Raw genomic sequence first — 21561 nt, 5'->3', positions numbered from 1 at the left:
GTGCCCCTCCCCTCTCCCTCTCCTCTTCTCTTACCAGTTTTCAGAGACTCACCACAAGTTAGAGCTGAAAAGAATCACAGCTATCATCTCTTCAAACACTCCAACTCTCAGCTTTAATGAGGGGGCACCCGGCCTGGACTGATGCCCGGCCACGTGGCATGTCAGCTGCAGTTGGTAAGGCCAGATGAATCGTTACGTGGTAGTATCCATAAGGACCCCCTCACAGGGCAGACACTCCGTTATGATCAAGCTCACAAAGTGAGGCTCCTGCCTTTAAATCCTGGTTCTGCCACTAATTACTCATAGATTGCGAGGGGTTTTTTTCTCTGAGCCTTAGTTTTCCCACCTGTAAACTGGGATCATCCTTGGATTACTGTGGGGATTAAATGAGTTAATACATGTAAAATTCATAGAACGTTACTTGGCCTGTAAAAATTGCTCAAGAGGCATGAATGACAAATTAGATGCTCATACCTGCGATTTGCTTAGATTCATGAGGAGAGGGTATGGGGATGGCTGGAAACCCAGGATCTCGAATACCCCAATTCAGCCTTGCCACCTACTATGGCCTCCGTTTGCCCCATTAGGTCCCTCAGGGAAGCTGGGCACCAATAAATACCCATTGAGCACCCGAGCCAGTGTTTGGGAGCAGCCAGGCCTCAGCTCCGTGCAACTGTGGCAGCGTGGAAATGTGGCAATGGCATGGCCAGGCCTGTCAGTCTTTAAAGCAACCCAGAAACCTGGATTTTTATGTCAGATTTCCCAATTTTGAAACAGTGTTTCCCAAGGCACTGTTAGTGCAGAGCGAGCCTTGAATCATGCAACTGTGGTGCCTGCTCTGGACACACAGGGCATTCCCAGGCCAGGGCACGCCTGTCGTTTTCAGATCTACTGGCCTCTGTTTGCCTGCAGCCTCCGGTGAGCTGACCAGGCCACTTCACAGCCCTCCTTGAGTTGGAGCAGGCGGTGTAAGATCAAAAATGATGAGCAGCCCGGTCTCCCTGGATACCTGTCCTCACCTCAGTCCACGAAATGGGGGTGAGGAAAAGGGAAACCAGGGAAATGAGGGGGGCTCTCCCTCAAAGACCATGATCCCTTGGCCAATCCACCCACTGCTGGCATTCCTCTGATAAAGGGCAGACTGAGGGCTTAAGCCCCCATAATCTCCATTAGTCACCTCCAATGAACATAAGTATAGGTCTAAGTGACCAAAAGTGCTTACCGTGCAGACGCAACTTCAAAACGAGACTGCTTATAATGAGATACCACTTCACACCTACTAGGATGGTATCATCAAAAAGACAGATAATAACAAGTGCTGGTAAGGATGTGGGAAATTGGAACCCGCAGACGTTGCTGATGGGAATGTAAAATGGTGCGACCATGTTGGGAAACAGTCTGGCAAGTCTTCAAAAAGTTAAACACAGAGTTACCATATGACCCAGCAATTTCACTCCTGGGTATATACCCCAAGAGAAATGAAAACATAAATCTACACAGGAGCTTGTCTGAGGGTGTTCACAGCAGCATTATTCATAATAGCCAAAAGGCAGAAACAACCCAAATATCCATCAAATGATGAATGGATACGCAAACTGTGGTGTTTCCACACAATGGAAATTACTCAACAGTCAGAAGGAATGACGTGCTGACACAGGCCATAAGAACATTAGGACAGCCCAGGAAAACATTAGGCTGAGTGGAAGAAATTAATTAAAAGACCACATTTCATAAGATTCCATTTATATGAAATGTCCAGAAATAGGCAAATCTATAGATATAGAAAAGAGATTAAAAGTTGCCTAGGGCTGGGTGTGATGAAGAGAGTTGGCAGGATGGTAGCTAAAGGGTATAGTTTTTCTTTTGGGGGTGATAAAATATGTTCTAAAAGTGGTTATGGTTACATAACTCTGTGAATACACTAAAATCCATTTAACTGTTACACTGTAAGTGGGTAAATTGTATATGTTTTTGTAATGTAATATGAATTACATCTCAGTAAAGTCATTACCAAAGAAAGAACCTCAAAACTAAGATTGCTGCCCTTAATTACCTTCTATTAAAAAGAAACTCTTTATCCACATCACTCTTTTCACCATAGCCCCACTGGAGAAGACAGGACAAGAGCTCTAAAAGGATGGTTTCCTCAAAGGCACAGGGCTCAAACGAGGGTAACCAACTAGCTTGGTTTACCCAGGACTATCCCACTGTTGGCATGGAAAGTCCCCTGTCCCAGGCAAACTGAGATGGTTGGTTGATCACCCTAATGCCAACTCTTTCCGGGAGCACTGGATAGCTCTGCCCTTCAGTGCTGCCAATGGCTAGAACCAAGTCTCGATATAAATAATCCATCCCCATTTTGGGTACAAGTCATCCCTGAGCTCCCTCTAATGGTCAAACGTATTTTTATTATTGTTGCTTCTAACTTACAGATGAGGAAACTGAGGTTCAGCGATGAAATAACTCGCCAGAAGCACACAGGAGCCAGAAATTGAACCTTGATCTTTTTCCAAAGCCCAAGTTACGCCTTCCACTCATCATCTTTTCTCTTACCATACACTGGGTTGATTGTCCAAGAATACCATTAGATTTTTGTTGCCTCCTGGAGAAGGTAGTCAGACATCCAGACAGAAGAAGCATGAGTTTTCAGCTATAGCAAGACAAGGAGACATGTAGAGCTTGGTGGTTAACAGCACAGACTCTGGAAGTGAACTGCTCAAGTTTGAACCTGGGCTCTGCCAAAATTTTAGCTGTGTGACCTTGGACAAGTTAATTAACTTCTCTCTTCTCAGTTTTCCCATATGTAAAATGGGAAAATTATAGTACTGTGTGTGTGTATGTGTGTGTGTGTGAATCACACAGGATTGTTATGGGAAGTAAATAAATCATTAAGTGTAAGAGCCTTAAAATGGAGTGTGGTATATTTATTAAACAAATCTATTTAATACATTTAATAATACAAATTTATTTTTATACAATAAATAATAATTTTTTTATACAATAAAATTTTTATACAATAAAAAATAATACAAATAATTATTAAATAAATGAAAGCAAGCACAGATCCATATACTCAGAATTGGAAAGAAATCAGACTAGGCCTTAACAAAAACCAGGTAGTGAGACCAAATCATGGAAATTAACATTCTGTTCTGTTCTTTCCCACATAAATGTTTATGGATGAGGAATTGCTGGAAGCTCTCCAGGCCATAGACAAACCTATAGATGCAACATGGCAGTGGCAATGCGGGCAGTCCTAGAACAATGGGATGACCTGGTGCAGGGCTGCAGGCCCTGCCTGGCACTAATGGAGCCCAGGGTTTCTTCTCCTTTCATGCCTGCCCTCAAGGGCAAGGAGAGCTGGGTACCCTCCCACTGGGGCAGGTAGGTGTGATCAACATCATTTTTTTGATCAACATCAGCTTCAGTTGAAGTTCAAGAGGCTCAGAGAATTTTCAAGAATTCGTTCAAGGTTAAGTTAATAACATGTAGAGTTACATGTGGGATTCGAACTTAGGTTGAATTCTAAAGCCCCTATGCTTTTCTGCCTACATGAAATAGTTACTATTGCTCTGTAACAAATTACCTCAAAGCTTAGCAACTTAAAACCATGAACACTCATAATCACACAGTTTTTGAAGGCCAGAGAGCCAGGAGTGTTTTAGCTGGGTGGTTCTGCCTCAGAATCTCTCATGAGGTTGTAGTCAAGATGTTGGCCAAGGCTACTGTCATCTCAAGGCTCTACCAGGGCTGAAGAATCTGCTTCCAAACTCAGTAATGGGGCCGTTGGCAGGCCTTAGTTTCTTGCTGGCTATTGGCCGGAGGCTTCAGTTTTTCACCACATGGACCTCTCTAGAGGACTGTTCCTAACATGGCAGCTTGTTTTCCCTGGAGCAAGAGATTCAAGAAAAAGAGAGCAGACGAAAGAGAGTACCCAGAAGCTGCAGTTAACTAATTGCAAAAGTTAAACTAGTTTACAACTAATCTTAGATGTGACATACCACCACTTCTGCCACCTGCTATTGGTCACAGAGACTAATCCTGGCACAACAAGGGAGGGGACGATACAAGGATGTGAGTACCAGGAGGCAGGGGTCACTGGGAACCATCTTGGAGGCTGGTGACCACTCTGCCCATCTTTCCAAAGTAAGACAAGAAGGCAAATAATAAGGTAATATCTCTGCAGAAAAGTCACAGAAAGTAATTTTAGTCTAACCACTTTTGAGGGGTTTTTGTTTATTTAAGAAAACATTTACACCTACTAGAGAATGGACTTGAGGATATGGGGAGGGGGAAGGGTAAGCTGTGACAAAGTGAGAGAGTGGCATGGACATATTATACACTACCAAACGTAAAATAGATAGCTAGTGGGAAGCAGCCGCATGGCACAGGGAGATCAGCTCGGTGCTTTGTGACCACCTAGAGGGGTGGGATAGGGAGGGTGGGAGGGAGGGAGATGCAAGAGGGAGGGGATATGGGAACATATGTATATGTATAATTGATTCACTTTGTTACAAAGCAGAAACAAACACACCATTGTAAAGCAATTATACTCCAATAAAGATGTTAAAAAATAAAAAAGAAAACATTTACTTCAATCAAGGCACTGGGCTGGCCCTATGAATACAGGCAGGAGCAACCCTACGGCTTACAGGGACTTATGGCAGAAAACAAGAATCAAGCCATGTGGTCCTGGAAGAAGAGAAGAGGGAGAGGCCAAGAAAGAGAGCTGGGATCAGGACTCCAGGACAAGGTGGGTCTAAAGTCTTCTAGTCCAGATATGGGTTCATCCTCAGACAACCTGGGTTTATTTTCCTGGGGGGATGGACAACATCCTCACAGAAAATGGGAGAGAGAAAAGAAGGGGAAGGAGTAGGAGGCAGAAAAACAAATGACCAGTTCCCGGACTCGCACAATTAGACATTCTTTCTCTAGCTTGAATTTATCAGAACCTGTTTCAAGCCAAATTTTGCTAAGGAACTGGGTATGGAAAAAGAAAGAACCAACTAGATCCTAAAGATGCATAGGGGAAATGTCAGACGCTGGGGTTAGAAGGCAGAGGAGATAGGTTCCGTAAAACCAAGTTCCAGGACTTTACAGTTTGAGTCTGTTCCGAGGTAGGACCTCTGATCACTGGGCAAATCAGAGTCCTGGATTGCTCACTCAAAACCATCTTTACATTCACTATATTTACCTTGTTGAATAAATGAATTAAATCATTTCCATGAACTACCCCTCCCATCCCCACTATGGGTGTAAGAGGAACCTAGTTAGGTAATATCTTTCATTGGATTCCCTTTCTACTCTTTGTCCCAAACACTTCCTCACCTACTCATCAAAACCGATCTCCCCTTGGAATAGAGAAAGTCATCAACACCCTTTCCTCATCTGGATAAGGTTAACAATACCAGCTCCTACCTACCCCAGAGACACAAAGAAAACGGTACACATAAAATCAATTTTACATTCTTCAAGACAGGCGGGGTTGGGGGTAAATTCCAAGAATTGCAATGATGTGCACAGCTACTTTAATTCTAAGAGGCCAGGTACGAAGATAACTCCAGAACAGCTAAGGCGCTTGTCAAGCCTGCAAATGCATTCCCCAAATTAGCCAGCCCACCCACGAGTCAAGAGAAAATCAGTTTCCCCTGCCCTGGTAAGTAGCCAAGCCAAGCCAAGCCAATTTCCTCCCCCGAAAACCATCCAGCACCCGCGTCCTCCAAACCCCACGGTCCTAGAGTCCCCGCGCTGAGCTATCCAGACTCCGCGCCCTACTCGGCTCCTCCCCATCCCGTAGTGCCAAGAGCCAGGCAGCTCCCGCCACCCTAAAGGACTACAGCCCCCGGCATGCCCCGCGCTGCTGTCGGAGTCTCCCGGCCGCGCTTCTTCGCGTAGCTAGGTCACGTGACTTGGGGAAGATGGCCGCGCTGACGGCGGAGGTCTTTGCAGCTCTCCAGAGCCTGCTGAAGGTAAATGAGAAGGGTGGGGACAGCGCGAGGCAGGCCTTTGTTTCCGAGACTTTGCACAGAGCAGGAAGTGGGAATAAATGGACCCCGATTTGGAGCCACGACGCTGCCGCTGCCTCTCACTGTGACTCCTAGCAGGTTGTTGAGCTTTTCCGAGCTTTTTGAAAGTACGAACAAAATTAATACCACTTTGACAGGATAGTGAGGAAACAAGACAATGGACCTGAAGGCGCTGTACAAATGTTCCCTACTAATAGCTTCGGGGGCTGGCTTTCGGGGTTGGTGCGTTGGGGTGGTAATCTCTAGATCCGCGTTGCCAGTTACCCATTTCATTCCGCAGCCCATCTGCGCTGTCCAGTTCTCTCCTCTGCGTCCGCCCCCTGAGTCAAGTGTGCGCTCTATATTCTCCTGAGTCCTGGGTTTGTTTGTTTTTTTTGCGGTACGCGGGACTCTCCCATTGCGGAGCACAGGCTCCGGACGCGCAGGCTCAGCGGCCATGGCTCACGGGCCCTGCCGCTCCGCGGCATGTGGGATCTTCCCGGACCGGGGCTCGAATGCGTGTCCCCTGCATCGGCAGGCAGACTGTCAACTACTGCGCCACCAGGGAAGCCCTTCTGGGTTTTTCTTATTTGCTGTGACCTGTGTGAGGGCCAAAACACTCTCCTGACAATCATTTGAGAAATTGTGAGGATGGAAGGTATGTATTTCATATAGCTTTGTAGGAGACTGGAATTTTTTGCTTAATTTATGACTTTCCCTATAGAAGAAGCGGCGGCTTTATCGTCCTTCGTAGAACTTGTTACTAGATGACGTTATGCACCTGGTTGCCTGTTGTCTGCCTTTCTCACAAGAACGTGAGATACACGAGGGACCTTGTTTTTAAAAAAAACTCCAGACGGGGTTTCCCTGGTGGTGCAGTGGTTGAGAATCCACCTGCCAATGCAGGGTACACGGGTTCGAGCCCTGGTCTGGGAAGATCCCACATGCTGCGGAACAACTGGGCCCTTGAGCCACAGCTACTGAGCCTGCGCGTCTGGAGCCTGTGCTCCGCAGCAAGAGAGGCCGCGACAGTGAGAGGCCCGCGCAACGCAATGAAGAGTGGCCCCCGCTCACCACAACTAGAGAAAGCCCTCACACAGAAACGAAGACCCAACACAACCAAAAATAAATAAATTAATTAATTTTAAAAAAACTCCAGACGAAGAGGGTTGAGTTGATTACACTCAGCAGTTCATGGCACAGCATCATCATTGGTCCACGCAATGGTCCTTCTTTTGTTTTAACTGCCTCCCCAGTGTTCACTTGTATTCTCCAGTCTCTACGGGCATCTACTCTGTTATTCACAAATGTATACGTAACAAGCATATCCGTCACACCTGGCATACAGCATGTGCTCAATAAATAGCTGTTCTATGAATTAATAAATGTAGTAAAGCTGGAACTGGAAACCTAGAGCTCTCAACTCCCAACCCAGTGCCTTTTCACCCTTACTGTGGCTGCTCTACCCCCAACCTCCACCCCAATCCCTCTTCATTCTATGGGCTTTTTTTCTTTAATACACTTATAAAAATCATTATTAATGTGTAACACACATACAAAAGAAGTGCACAGATTATAAGTGCACCGTTTAATGATTTATTACCACCACCACAGTCAAACAATGAAATGTTACCAGTACGGCAGAAGTCTCTGTTGTCCCTTTGTTATTTCCCTCACTCTGCTCCCCAACAGTAACCACTATCTTTACTTCTAATATGTCAATTTAATATTGCTCACATTTGAACTTCACATAAATGGAATAATAGGGCATATTTTTGTGTGTGTCTGGCTTCTTTTGTTTGCTATTATGTAGCAGTAGTTCATTCATTTGCATTCCTATTGTCCTATGTAGTTTCTTTAAAAAAAAATTACATAAACTTTTAATTTTGAGATATAGGTTTACAGGCAGTTGCAAGAAACAATACAGAAAGATCCCATTTATCCATTACTCAGTTTCCCCCAATGGTAACATCTTGCAAAACTATAGTATGATATCACAACCAGGATATTGACATTGATAGTCAAGATTCTCAACATTTTCCATCACCACAGTGTTCTTCATGTTGCCCTTTTATAGCCACACCCCCTTCCCCTCTGCCCTCACCCCTTTTGTAACCTGTGGTATTCGCCAATTTGTTCTTCATTTCTGTAATTTTGTCATTTCAAGAATGTTATATAAGTGAGGGACTTCCCCAGTGGCGCAGTGGTTAAGAATCCGCCTGCCAGTGCAGGGGGCACGGGTTCAGTCCCTGGTCTGGGAAGATTCCACATGCTGCAGAGCACCTCAGCTCGTGCACCACAACTACTGAGCCTGTGCTCTAGAGCCTGCGAGCCACAACTCCTGAGCCCACGTACCACAACTACTGAAACCCATGCACCTAGAGCCCGTGCTCTGCAACAAGAGAAGCCACCGCAGTGAGAATCCCGTGCACCACAAGGAAGAGTAGACCGCGCTCCCTGCAACTAAAAGTCCACGCACAGCAACGAAGACCCAACACAGCCAAAAACAAAAATACTATAAAATAAAATCAGTTGTTTCTATACACAAACAATGAAACATTCAAAAAAAAAAGTTATATAAGTGAAATCATATAATATGTAACCTTTTGGGACTGGCTTTTTTCACTGAGCCCAATTTTCTGGAGCCATGTTATGTGTTTTAATAGTTCTTTCCTTTTTATTGCTAAGTAGTATTCTATGGTATGATATCTACATTGTTTCCAGTTTTTTGCTGTTACAAGTAAACCTGCTATAAACATTTGTAGACAGATTTCTGTATGAACATAAGTCTTTATTTCTCTGAAATGAATGCCCAGGAGTACAGTTCTGGATCATTTGGTAGTTACATGTTTAGGGTTTTATTGTTGTTTTTATGAAGCTGCCAAACTGATTTCCAGAGTGGCTGTACTACTTTACATTCCCAACAGCAATGCACGAACGGTCCAGTTTCTCCCCATCCTCGCCAGCATTTATTGGCATCACTATATTTTATTCGAGCTATTCTGATAGGTGTGTATTTATATCTCATTGTGGTTTTAATCCAGAGTTCCCTAATGGTTAATGATGTTGGACATCTTTTCATGTGCTTGTTTACCATCTGTGTATCTTCAGCAGAATATTGCTTTATGTCTTTTGCTCATATTCTAATTTCATTGTTTGCTTTTTTACTTTTGCATTTCTTTATATATTCTAGATAGTGGTCCTTTGTCAGATATGTGGTTTGCACATAGTCTTTCCTAGTATTTAACTGTCTTTTCATCCTCTTCACAAAGGTGTATTAATTTGCTAGGTCTGCTGTAACAACGTACTACAGACTTGGTGGCTGACACAACAGAAATGTATTGTGTCCCAGTTCTGGAGGCCAGAAGTCTGAGATCAAGGTGTCAGCCAAGTTGGTTCCTTCTGAGGGCTTTGAGGGACAAATTGTTCTGTGCCTCTCTCCTAACTTCTGGTGATTTCTGGTGATATTTAGTGTATCTTGGCTTGTAGATCTCTGCATTGATCTTCATATGAAGTTCTCCCTGTTTGCATTTTTGTGTCTAAACTATCCCTTTTAATTAGGACATTGGTCATATTGGATTAGGGTCCACCCTATGACCTCATCTTTATATTTTTTGTCATATATTTTTATATGACTATTTATAGTCATATAAATATGACTATATCTGCAATAATCCTATTTCTAAATGAGATCACATTTTCAGATAGTGGGGGTTATGACTTCAATATATGACTTTTAGGGGGGACACAGTTCAACCCATAACAGGAGCTTTAGCAGAGCAAAAACTGTTTTAATTTTGATGAAATACAGTTTTTCAAAAATTTTTCCTTTTATGAATTGTGATTTTTTTAATGAATTACGCTTTTAGTGTAAAGTTTAAGAACTCTTTGTGAAGCCATAGCTCTCCAAATTTTCCCCTCTTTTTATCTAAAAGTTTTATAGTTTACATTTGTATAACATTTAAAAAATATTTATTTTTGGCTGTGTTGGGTCTTCGTTGCTGCGCGCAGGCTTTCTCTAGTTGCAGCGAGTGGGGGCTACTCTTCTTCACGGTGCGTGGGCTTCTCATTGCGGTGGCTTCTCTTGTTAAGGAGCATGGGCTCTAGGCACGCGGGCTTCAGTAGTTGTGGCTTGCGGGCTCTAGAGTGCAGGCTCAGTAGTTGTGGCGCACAGGCTTAGTTGCTCTGCGGCGTGTGGGATCTTCCCAGACCAGGGCTCTAACCTGTGTGCCCTGCATTGGCAGGCGGATTCTTAACCACTGCGCCACCAGGGAAGTCCCTACATTTATATAACATTTAAGTCCATGATTGATTTTGCATTAATTTTGTATAAGGTGTGTGGAAAAGTTTGAGAATTTTTTTTTTTTTTTGGCCTGTGAATGTCCCCTTGTTCCAATATCATTTGTTGAAAAGGGCTTTCTTTCCTCCATTGAATTGCTTTTGCAACTTTGTCAAGAATCAATTGGGCATATTTACTGGGTCTACTTCAGGGTTCTTTAGTTTGTTCCATTGATCTATTTGTTTATCCCTCTGAGAATACCATACAGTCTTGATTATTGTAGCTATATAATGTCTTGAAATCAGATAGATGGATTCCTCCTACTTCATTCTTTATCAGAATTGTTTTAGCTATTCTAGTTTCTTTGCCTTCCTGTATAAATTTTAGAATGATCTTGGATATATCTTAAAAAAAAAACTTGCTGAGATTTTCATAGGAATTGGGTTAAATCTGTACATCATTTAGGAGCAAATTGATGTCTTAATGTGTTGGATCATCCAATCCATGATCATGATGTGTCTCCCCATTGATTTAGATCCTTGATTTCTTTTATCTGTATTGTATAATTTTCAGTATACAAGTCCTGTACATATTTTGTTAGATTTATACCTAAGTATTTCTCTCTTTTTTTTTTTGAGCAATTGCAAATGATACTGTACTTTTAATTCCAGTGTCCACATGTTCATTGCTAGTGTGTAGAAATACATCTGATTTTAGTAGGTGTATCTTGGATCTGCAAACTGCTGAACTCACTTATTCTAATAATTGTTTTGTACATTTCTTGGGACTTTCTCATAGACAGTCATGTCTCTGCACATAGGGACAGTTTTATTTCTTCCTTTCTGATCTGCAGACCTTTTATTTCTTTCTCTTGCCTTATTTCAGTGGCTAGAATTTTCAGCACAATGTGGAATAACAGTGGTGAGAGCCCACATCCTTGCCTTGTTCCCAACTTTAGTCTTTCATCATTAAGTAAGTATGTTTTCTCTAGGTTTTTTGGTAGATGCTCTATGTCAAGTTATGGCAGTTCCCCTCTATTCCTAATTTTATGAGAGTTTTCATCAAGAATGGATGTTGAATTTTGTCACCTGCTCTTTCTGCATTGATTGATATCCAATGATTTTCTCCTTGAGCCTGGTAATATGGTGGATCACATAGATTTTCAAATACTGAACTGGCCTAGCATCCCTGGAATAAATTCCACCTAGTTATAGTGAATAATCCTTTTTATATATTGCTGAATTCTGTTTGTTAGTATGTTGTTAAGGATCTTTGCCTCTATTTTTATGAGGGACATTGGTCTGTAGTTGTTTTTTTGTTTTGTTTTATACAGTCTCTGTCTGATTTTGGTATCAGGGTAATCCTAGCTTTGTGAAATGAATTGGGAAGTGTTTCCTCCTTTTCTGTTTTCTAGAAGAGATTGTGTAGAATTAGTTAATTCTTTCTTTAAATGTGTGTTAGAATTCCCCTGTGAAACCATCTGGGTCTGGTGATTTCTGGGGGTTTTAAAATTACAAATTCAATTTCCTTAACAGTTATAGCACTACTCACATTTTCAATTTTATATTGGGAGAGTTATGGTAGTTTGTGTTTTTTGAGAAATTGATCCACTTCATTTAAACTGTCACATTTGTGTGTATAGAGTTGCTTGTAGTTATTCTCTTATTTTCTTTTTGAAATCTGCAGGGCCTGTAGTGATATGCCCCGCTTCATTCCTGATACTGGTAATTTGTGTCTCCTTTCTTTTTAATTTTGTCAGTCTTGCTAAAAGTTTGTTAATTTTATTGATATTTTCGAAGAACTAGTTCTTTGTTCCATTGATTTCTCCTTTTTTATGTTTTCAGTTTCTTTGGTGTCTGCCCTTTGTTGTTTCCTTCCTTATTCCTTTGGGTTTATTATGCTCTTGTTTTTCTAGGTTCTTGAGATGAGGACTTAGATTATTTATTTGAGACTTCTCCTCTTTCCTAATATATGCATTTAATGCTGTAAATTTCCCTCTCAGCACCATCTTGGCCGTATTCCCAAAATTTTGGTGTTGTTTTTCTTTTTCATTCATTCAGTGTAATTTTTTTAACTTTTCCTTTTAAACTGTGGATTATTTAGAAGTGTGTTGTTTAAGTTTCCAAATGTTTGGACGTGTTCTTGTTATCTTATTGATTTCTAATGTGATTCCATTGTGATCACTGAGAACACACTCTGTATGATTTAGTTCTTTTAAGTTTGTTAAGGTTTGTTTTTTGGCTCAGAATATCCTCTATCTGGTATGTGTTCAGTGAGCTTTTGAAAAGAGTGTGTATTCTGTTGTTACTGGGTAGTGTTCCATAAATGTCAGTTAGATTGATTGATGGTGTTGTGGAGTTCTTCTGTGTCCTTGTTGAATCCTGTCTAGTTGTTCTATCAATTGTTGAAAGAGGGGTGTTGAAGACTCCAACTGTATTTATAGATTTGTCGATTTCTCCTTTCAGTTCTGTTTGGTTCTGCTTCACATATTTTGCAGCTCTCTTGCTGAGGGCATGCACATTCAGGATGTCTTCTGGTCGACAGAAGCTTTTACCTTTACCTAATGTCCCTCTCTGTCTCTGGTAATTTTCTCTGCTGTGAAGTCTACTTTATCTGATATTAAAGTAGCCACCCTTGCTTTCCTGATTAATGTTTGCATGATCTATGTTTTTCCATTCTTTTCCTTTTAGTCTGTCTCTGTCATTATGATTGAAGGGAGTTTCTTGTCGATAGCATTTAACTGCGTCATATGTTTTAATCCACTCAGCCAATTTCTCTTTTAATTGGTATATTTAGACCACTTACAGCCAATGTAATTATTGAAATATTAGAACTTAAGTTTGCCATTTTATTTTTTGATTTCTATTTGTTCTTTTATTTTTTGTTCTTTACTTTTACTGCCTTCCTGTGGGTTATTTGATCAATTGAACATTTTTTGGAATTCCATTTTGATTTATCTGTAGTGTTTTAAAATTCATTTCTCTTTATAACTCTTATAGTGGTTGTTCAACTTATTACATTTATTTACTATAACATCACAATCTCAGTGACATATCAGTGTCATCATTTTACCAGTTAGAGTGAAGTCATCCCTTTATAGTCCTACCCTTATTTATAATATAATTGTCTTAAATATTTCCTCTATATACATTTACAGCCACATCGGACAGTGGCTTTTCTTTTTGTTCATATATCCCAGACTTCGAGCTGAAGAAGAGGGCCACCCAGAACGCCAGTGGGTGAAAACAAACTCCAACAAATACTTGCTCTCTCTAGCCAAAGACCAAGAAAGGGGCGGCTTAGAAAGACAGAAGACTTTTAGACAATAACTGCTCTACTCCACCAAAACACCACTGAAAAAACTGTGTCCCCGCTCCACTGTACATCAACAAAGTCTGAGAGCGAACACCCCCATCAGGGCGGTGTCAGAGGAGGCCAAGTAGGGAGCTGGACCTCCATCCCCACGAGCTGGTAACAAGTTCCACCACCCCACAGTATTAGTGGAAACTACTGGAGCCAGAACTTCCACCCCTGCCCAGTAGCTACAAGGAACCCCTACTTTTGGGTATGAGCAGGAACCAAGTAGGGGAGCTGGACTTCTGTCTCCATTTGGTAGTAATGAAGCAACAACCCCCAGCCCTACAGTGCTCGTCCTGCCTCCTGAGCAGTGTCAGAGAAGGCCAGCTAAAATAGAAGATTTAAATAAGTTCCAGAGGCTCAGGACGTAATATGGCCATGTCATTCCTTTGTCATGAGGTCCGTAGCAGGTCTGTCTTCTCTCCTCCCCTTTAAGAGTCGTCTTACATTTGTTTTGTATAAAGTGCCCAGGGAATGTAATTGTGTTTAGCAGGAAAAATAAGGAAAAGTACATCTATGTATCATCTTCACAGAACTGGAAGTGTCCTATGCACCTCTTAGGTGTCACACCATGACAGAGACAGTATTACGTTCTAAAAAAAATGTATTTTCAGAGTCTGAGTTTGTTGCTTGTTTTGTTTTTTTCCAGGCCTCCTCGAAAGATGTTGTCAGACAGCTGTGCCAAGAGAGCTTTTCCAGTTCAGCCCTTGGCTCGAAAAAGCTCTTGGATGTTACGTGTTCCAGCTTGTCTGTGACCCAGGAGGAGGCAGAACAAGTAAGTGGGGTCAGAAATGACCTCTGGCCGCTGGCTTCGCGGCTCACTAGTCTCTTCCTTGACTTCCCAGTTGTTGCCGCGTCCAAGGGAATTTTTCCCCTGAAGTGTCTGTTGACGTTATAGCAAACTTAAAATAGATGCTTTTTTCTTTTTTAATGTTAGTGAACTTAAAAGCCATTGTCTTTGAACCTTCACTTCCTTGTGATAAGTGAGGCGTGGATGGGAAAAGTATACCCGGAGTCGGAGCTCCTGACCATTTCCTTTTCAGACTTGTCACCTAGACAGTATGGACAAAAGCCAACCTTGCTATGATTTTCTTTCCCAACCTGTAACTTAATAGTGCTGATGAATTGTTGGCTGGATAGCTTAGGCAGACTTTTCAGGGATGGTTGGGCAGAAACTCTGAGGCCTGAGTATGATTAGGGAGGATGTACTGCTGGACCTCACCTGATCTCAGGTGGCCAAGAGGACATGGATGGTTATGTAGCACTCACAGCCTTATCTTTCCATGGCAACTGTGTTTCCAAAACAGTAATTCATCCAAGCAGACTTGTGTTATTGTTGTTATTTTTTAATCTGGAGCTTGGCTCATTGAAGTGAGAGGCAGCAGCAAGGTCATGAAAGTGAGTTGGGGTCTTAGTTTGGGTTCCTCAAAAGTAGACCCCGAGGCAACGACCTGGCTGCTGGTAGTTACTTGGGAGGTGATTCCAGAAAGCATAAAGGAGGGAGTGAGGAAAATCAGACCAGGAAGAGAGACAAGCCGGGAGAAGGATATGTTAGGGAGCGGTCAGTGCTGCGGGGTCTGCAGTTGGGATCCTGTAAGAAACCATGTGGGTAAATGCCCCAGCACTGTCATCCTGGAAGGCGGGGAGGGTGGGGCGTTTATCCACTCACTCCCACCCTTCACCAGTAGAGGCTTACTGTCCCGTCGCCTCTGGGTTGTGCTTTTCTGAGCTGAGCAACCTCGCGTGGCATCCGGGAAAGTCCTAAAGCTGAGAAAGTTACCTCCAGAGAGTCCTGTTCTGTTCCGCTGAGCAGCAGGTTCACTGGGAAGGACACAGGGCAGAATCCAGCGTCCTAGCGGGGCAGCGCCAGGCATTCCTTCCACAGGGAGGTCCGCGCAGCCGGCCTGGAGCTGTTGGTTGGCCTGGCTCGCCCCACCAGGTGACAGCCTAGGGCCGAGGACGTGACAGTCCAGCCAGCCTGGATGAGAAGCCCCGACTCCCCAGGAGCCAGGACCTCTGGCAGCGAATCAGGAAGCGCGGCCTTGGGTGCTGGCACAGACCGCGCAGCCACACTCAGGGAGGCCCCAGCCGCGGGCCCTGGTGTTCCTGCCGCCCTCGCGGTCCAGAGGCAGGGGCTGGTGCAGTGCAGTAACACCGCTGACTTCCCGCTTCTCCCACATTAGGAGGGGAACAGGCTAGAGAGTTAGCTCAAGGTCCGAGTCCGTGCACAGGGAAGGGGACTTATTAACCCTTTGCCCGCAAGCAGAGGCTTTCTGGCAGGTTGACGGCATCCTTGGTCAGGCAGCTACGTGTCTTCTAAGCAGCAGGTGAGCTTGGAGGTGGGCCGAGGCACGTGAGCATCGGCGTCTGCACCAGGGGCCCCCGGACTCCTGGGATTCAGCTTGAATGACGGTGGCGGTTTGTGGCAGGCCCTCTTCCCGGCAGGGGAGATAGAGCCCTGTCCCCTGTCCCCCTGCCCCTCACCGCCCAGGGCTCCCCGTCTGTCCTGCAGCTGCTCCAGGCTCTGCACCGCCTCACCAGGCTAGTGGTGTTCCGTGACCTGTCCTCCGCCGAGGCGGTTCTGGCACTCTTTCCTGAAAATTTCCACCAAAACCTCAAAAACCTGCTGACAAAAATCATCCTAGAACACGTGTAAGTGCTTATTTCTTGGGACTTTCTTGTAAGCTTGTATTTTTTATTCCTGTTCTGGAAAAAATATGCTTATTCTTGAAAAGCAAGCACAGGTAAGCAAAAAGAAGGAAACCGTAATCCCACCGCCCAGAGGGTAAGTAGTGTTAATTCCTTTACGGGAAACCTTTTAAGACTGGTTTATTTTTTCCATTTACACATAGAGGGTTGGTTTTGCTTTTGTTTTTAACACAATGGGATCATGCCGTTTTATAACTTGCTTGTTTTCATTTAATAGAATTAACATTAATGATATTTCAGGTCGATAAATATTTACCTTCAGTATCATTCTTAATGGGTAAATATATTCCATTACATGAAGAAATTATGTGTAATTTAGTTAATAAATTCCTTAGGGTTGGACATTTAGGCTATTGGCACTTTTCACTGCAGTGAACAATTTACTGTGGAACCTTTGCCCACATTGTGCTTCATTATTTCCTTACTGGTAAATGGTGGTATTGAGGCTTTGGCTTTTTTTATCAAGTCTGCCATCGGAAAGATTGCACCAACTACTCCTCCACCAGGAGGACGTTGATGTGCCACTCTCCCGACACCATCACCAGCACTGAGGGTGTTTTGTTTTGTTTTTTCACTTTTGATTCCCAGTTTCACAAATGGCAAATGGTACCTCATTTCAGTTTATATCTTCGGTACTAGTGATGTCAAATATCTTTTTCATGTTATTGGTCACTTTTATTCTTTCGTGAATTTTCTGTACATTTTCTAGCTGGGCAGATCCTTTTAGACACATACAATTCAAGCAGAACTGATTGACTCCTGGTTAGCAGCAGGCTTGACGAGACCTCTCTGATAGTAATACCTGATGATGCTTACTTCCCAAGGGTTTTGTTGTTTATTTAGAAACTGTCTCTTGCGTGACCACAGTTTACTATGACTCTGCTCAGCATCTCACTATGGCGTGATTTGTGTAGCATCAGACACGTCTGTTAGATGTGTTTTGCGTAAGATGCCATACTCTGCATAGTAGATGCTCAGTAAAAGGAGGATAAGTTGACCTTTTCTGCTTTGTCTCTGAGAACAATAGCACAGTTACAGTGCATTTAGCCTTTTCTTGCTTTTCCTAAGCCATGAAAACTAACAGCATCTATGGCCTTAACATCACTCAGTTCTGTAAAACAAGCAAACAAAAAACTGCTCCTTGGAGGGAGGCATTTCTGTGGTCCTTTCCTGTCAGGAGGTGATTATAGGTTTTAAGATCACAGAAGGAGCAGAGGCCCAGGCCCATGGGCCTCATTATCAGAAGACTCAATTCGCATCCCTTTTCCATTATATTTTTCTTATCTTTCCCTCTTACACAGATCTACTTGGAGAGCTGAAGCCCAAACAAATCAGAGTGAGTACCAAGAAACCTGCCTCTTCCTCCTTCCCCCTCCTCCCCAGCCCCAGCCCTAAATCTACCAGGGTTTTTAACTAAAGTCAAAGTGAATTAACCTAATCCCAAACCGAATAGTGTTTGTTATGTATTTCTTTTTAATGCCACTTTTTAATTTTTTTTCTGGTTATAAACCTAGTATAATAGAGGCATGTTGTTAAAAAACAAACAGTTATCCTAAGCAGAAAGTGAAGTACTTAAAATAACTATATTTCCATTGGAAAACAAATTAACCATAATTGAAATTAGTGTGAAAGATTGAATAAAAGTGGGTGTTTGATAAACAGTCACTAAACTCACTCTGAGCCGGTCACAGTGCCACAGACTCTATCTGCATTAACTCATTTAGTCCTCCCAACAGCCCTGTGACCTAGGCTGAGATCATCCCCATTTTATAGGTGAGCAAACAGAGGCTCAGAGGTTAGACAGGTGGTAGAGCACACATTCAAGCCAAGTCTGTGTGTCTCTCAAACAAAAGCTCTCTCCGCTATTCTCAAAGCTACACATTGCCTAAGACTCTGGCCACAGCCTCCTCTTCTCCACCTGCGTCTTCCTCATCCTGTCTGGACATCTGGAGGGTTGGGTGTTCAGGCAGAAGCCTGGAGGTGCTGACCACCACGAATCCGCACTAAGTGCAGGGGCCACGATCAGTTGTAAGCAAGGCCTAGGGCTCGCTGTGGGGTCTTGGGCCCTGTCTGTCTGTCTCCCTCAGAGGCTTGCTGTGGGGATCACATGCATTACCCACGTGCAGCCCTTGGAGCTGCCTGTCGTCGAGGAAAGGCTTAGTAACGCAGGTGGCGTGAGCACTGAGCCGAGCTGTCCCCACACAGTCTCTCTGCCGCGCCTGGTCGACCTGGACTGGAGGGTGGACATCAAAACCTCCTCAGACAGCATCAGCCGCATGGCCGTCCCTACCTGCCTGCTCCAGATGAAGGTACGTCCACTGTCATGCTCACCAGAAGGGAAGGAGGGGCAGCAGGGACTTGGCCCCCCTGTGGGCCAGCAAAAATGCTAGACTCCAAGTTTTAGGATCTCCAACCCCATAAATAAAAAAAATTTAGCACCCCCAAAATGCAGTGTTTATTTAGAAAGTATATGTGTATTAACATAGTGCAGTCATAATAAAACATAAACCGAAAGTAGAAATTTCAAAACAAGACAAACACAAAATATAACTTTACAGAATAATTTGCTGATACCTAAAGGTTGTCTTAGACACTTACCGGAAGGTTTGGCTTTAACAGTAGAAGCATGCACTCGGATTTCCAATTGCCTTCTTGAGAATTTTGGTGTACTTTTCCAAATTCTTGTCCAGTCTTAGGAGGCTGTTGCCATTTGTACTGTGCCGAACAAGGGCTCCTGTTAGCAGTTGGAGAAGTATCATTTCTTCATCTTACTGTTCTTCATCTTATAGCACAGTTACAGTGCATTTAGCCTTTTCTTGCTTTTCCTAAGCCATGAAAACGAACAGCACCTATGGCCTTAACATCACTCATTGGTGTTATCTTCACTGCACAGTTATTTTCAGGAGTCTTTTTAAGCCACATACCCATTTTTAAGGTTTGTTTAGTTAAAACTAGGCAGCATAATGCTGTATTTACTTAACCACCAGACACCCAGAAACTCAAGAGCTGTAAGAAAATGAAAGAGCAAGGATGCCTCTAACAACTAAGTTTTTAACTATTATCAAGGCTTACTTTAAAAAAAAAAAGATACAAATACATATAACTAGAGGTTGTAATATTTTTCCTGCATCCCGGAGGATTCTTACATACCCCTAGAGCCCACAGCCTAAAGTACCAGCATGAACCCAGGATGTTTCCTCACTCGAGTGCCCAGAGAGAGTTGGGGGTGGGAGAGTGAGTGAGCCTGGCTTCTCCGACCCCTGCCCGGAGCCCCTGAGACAGCTCCCTCCCTGTCCCCATTTGCTGAGTGACTCCAGGGCTGTGACTCTCTGTGACTCTGAGCAAAGAGCCTCTCTTCCAAGCTTCGCCAGAATGGGGTAGGGCCTGCAGGTCGAAGAGAGGCAGCTCTGACTTTGGGGCAGTGTTCTCTTTTCAGATCCAGGAAGATCCCAGTCTGTGTGGGGAGCAGCCCTCCGTGTCAGCTGTCACCGTGGAGCTGAGTAAGGAGACCCTGGACACGATGTTAGACGGGCTGGGCCGCATCCGGGACCAGCTCTCCGCTGTGGCCAGCAAGTGACGCGGCCAGCCTGCCCCCGGCACATTCCGTCCTCGCAGCAGGCAGCGCTGGGGACATGGGGGCTGCTATCCAGAAGGTGCGGTTGGACCAGGCAGAAGCAGCCAGGCCCCCTCGCTGCTTTTTCCTCTTTCCAAAGATGGAGTAGAAGCTGCTGATCTCGCGAGGCTCCTGTGTGGGACTTAATGACCCCGTGGCAGCAGGAGGGAGCATTTGCTTGGTCAGCCGCCTCCGCCTGGCTGATTGGAAAATTCAGGCCCAAATTGTGGCGCTCGTCTTAATAAGTTCCTTTCACTCTGATGAGCTCATTTCCAGCTCTGGAATGCACGCAGGGAGTCAGGCGGGTGACACCAGCAGTTCTGCTTCTCTGTCAGAGAAGCCAGGCGGATCCCACAGGGCAGGGCCCCCTCTGCGTGCCTGCCTGCCCTGAGTCCAGAGCCTTCCCGAGCTCTCTCAGCCCTGCTGGACCACCTGGCAGTGAAGGAAGTCTGAAATGGGAACTCATTTCCTTCTCATTGGAGCCAGAGGCCCCTTCCTTGATGTAATGCAGCCACTCAGGGTGAAGAAGTAGGAGTGATTGGAAATAAATAACAGTTCTAAAAACTTCATGATTCCGGTCACGCTTCTGTAGCTTCTGTCCTTAGCCCGAGTCGTTTCCTTAGGCCCGTGCTGCCTCTCGTTTGTAAAGGCGACCCCGGCTTCCTCGTTCCTGGCTCAGCTCATCAGCACGGGATGACCTGAAACCAGGCCCGTGAACCGGCCCACCTTCCATGTATCCGTCCGTCACGTAGAGCAAAAGCAAGGGCGGCTGACATCAGCAGGTGCTTGTCGCGAGAGCTGTGATGGAAGCGCTCTTCGAGGAGTTTAACCAGACGGAACCGTCTGTCACGGGCCTGACAAGTCCCAGGGGCTCCGTGTAAGGTGCTCCCCCTTCCTTCTCCAGATCACCCAGTAGCAAGAGCCTGCCTGCTCTGAGCGCTTTGTTTGGTGGCTTCTCAGGTGGGGTGTGTGGACGGGGTGGGAGGGTGGGTGGAGGAGGCAGGACTTCGGGTTAAGAGGATGCTCTTGAGCTCAGTTCCTGCCCACCCCAAGGTTTGTTTTGTTTTAATGAAATGGGAATAATAATCATACCTACTCTACAGCGCTTTTGTGAAGACTAAGTGATATAATGTACCTAAAAGCACTTCGCACTGTTACGGCAAATAGGAAGGACTGGATAATGCTGGCTTTGGTTACTAACGGGAAGCAAAGTAGAGAGCTCTCTGCATTCATTGCTTCATCTACTGTAAAGGGGTTGGTGTGACTGTGAATGTTATTATCCTCCCTTTATCAACGAGGGAATCAGCTCATCGAGGTGAAGTCCCTGCTAGTAAATGACCTCGTCAGGACTTGGGCCCAGATTTCTCTACCACACAGGACTCTCTGCAAGGGACTTGGCATTCTGTGATTTTAGCTCCATTTGGAAAATACTGGAACTGAAGTAGAGATGAGAAATCTTACTTCTCCCCGCCATCCCCCCCAGTGAAACGCTAGGGAGGTCAAGAAAAAAACCCCAGGCTCCTCTCCGTCTGCCATCTCCTGGAAGCTGAGCTACCTACTGTCAAAATGGCAGTTCTTTACCTGTTTGGAGCCATAAC

The 21561-nt window shown here is 44.3% G+C and overlaps 1 protein-coding gene across 2 annotated transcripts; it reads left to right on the top strand.

The window, feature by feature from the left end:
- The first annotated feature begins 5904 nt into the window (after positions 1-5904).
- On the top strand, positions 5905-20535 carry COMMD9 (COMM domain containing 9). 2 transcript variants are annotated; one of them, XM_024752618.1, is made up of 6 exons: positions 5905-5969; positions 14291-14416; positions 16154-16293; positions 17652-17686; positions 18556-18659; positions 19787-20535. In XM_024752618.1, the coding sequence occupies exons 1-6, from the start codon at positions 5919-5921 to the stop codon at positions 19925-19927; spliced, it is 597 nt and encodes a 198-aa protein (XP_024608386.1). In that variant the 5' UTR covers positions 5905-5918; the 3' UTR covers positions 19928-20535. The 2 variants fall into 2 exon arrangements, with proteins under 2 accessions (XP_024608386.1, XP_024608385.1); XM_024752617.1 differs by having other exon boundaries at positions 5910-5969; positions 16133-16293.
- The last annotated feature ends 1026 nt before the right edge of the window (positions 20536-21561 follow it).

Source organism: Neophocaena asiaeorientalis, unplaced genomic scaffold (assembly GCF_003031525.2).
Source record: "Neophocaena asiaeorientalis asiaeorientalis breed wild unplaced genomic scaffold, Neophocaena_asiaeorientalis_V1.1 scaffold196, whole genome shotgun sequence".
Classification (NCBI taxonomy): Eukaryota; Metazoa; Chordata; class Mammalia; order Artiodactyla; family Phocoenidae; genus Neophocaena; species Neophocaena asiaeorientalis.
Note: the sequence above shows the minus strand (reverse complement) of the source record. Positions and strands in the feature narration are given on the sequence as shown.

What these genes read in the sequence shown, in the direction of transcription:
- COMMD9 (XM_024752617.1), top strand. Translation starts at nt 5,919, where the DNA reads ATGGCCGCGCTGACGGCGGAGGTCTTTGCAGCTCTCCAGAGCCTGCTG. An exon ending in CTCTCCAGAGCCTGCTGAAG is followed by an intron (nt 5,970 to 14,290) that starts GTAAATGAGAAG and finishes GTTTTTTTCCAG; the next exon opens with GCCTCCTCGAAAGATGTTGT. An exon ending in CCTGCCTGCTCCAGATGAAG is followed by an intron (nt 18,660 to 19,786) that starts GTACGTCCACTG and finishes TTCTCTTTTCAG; the next exon opens with ATCCAGGAAGATCCCAGTCT.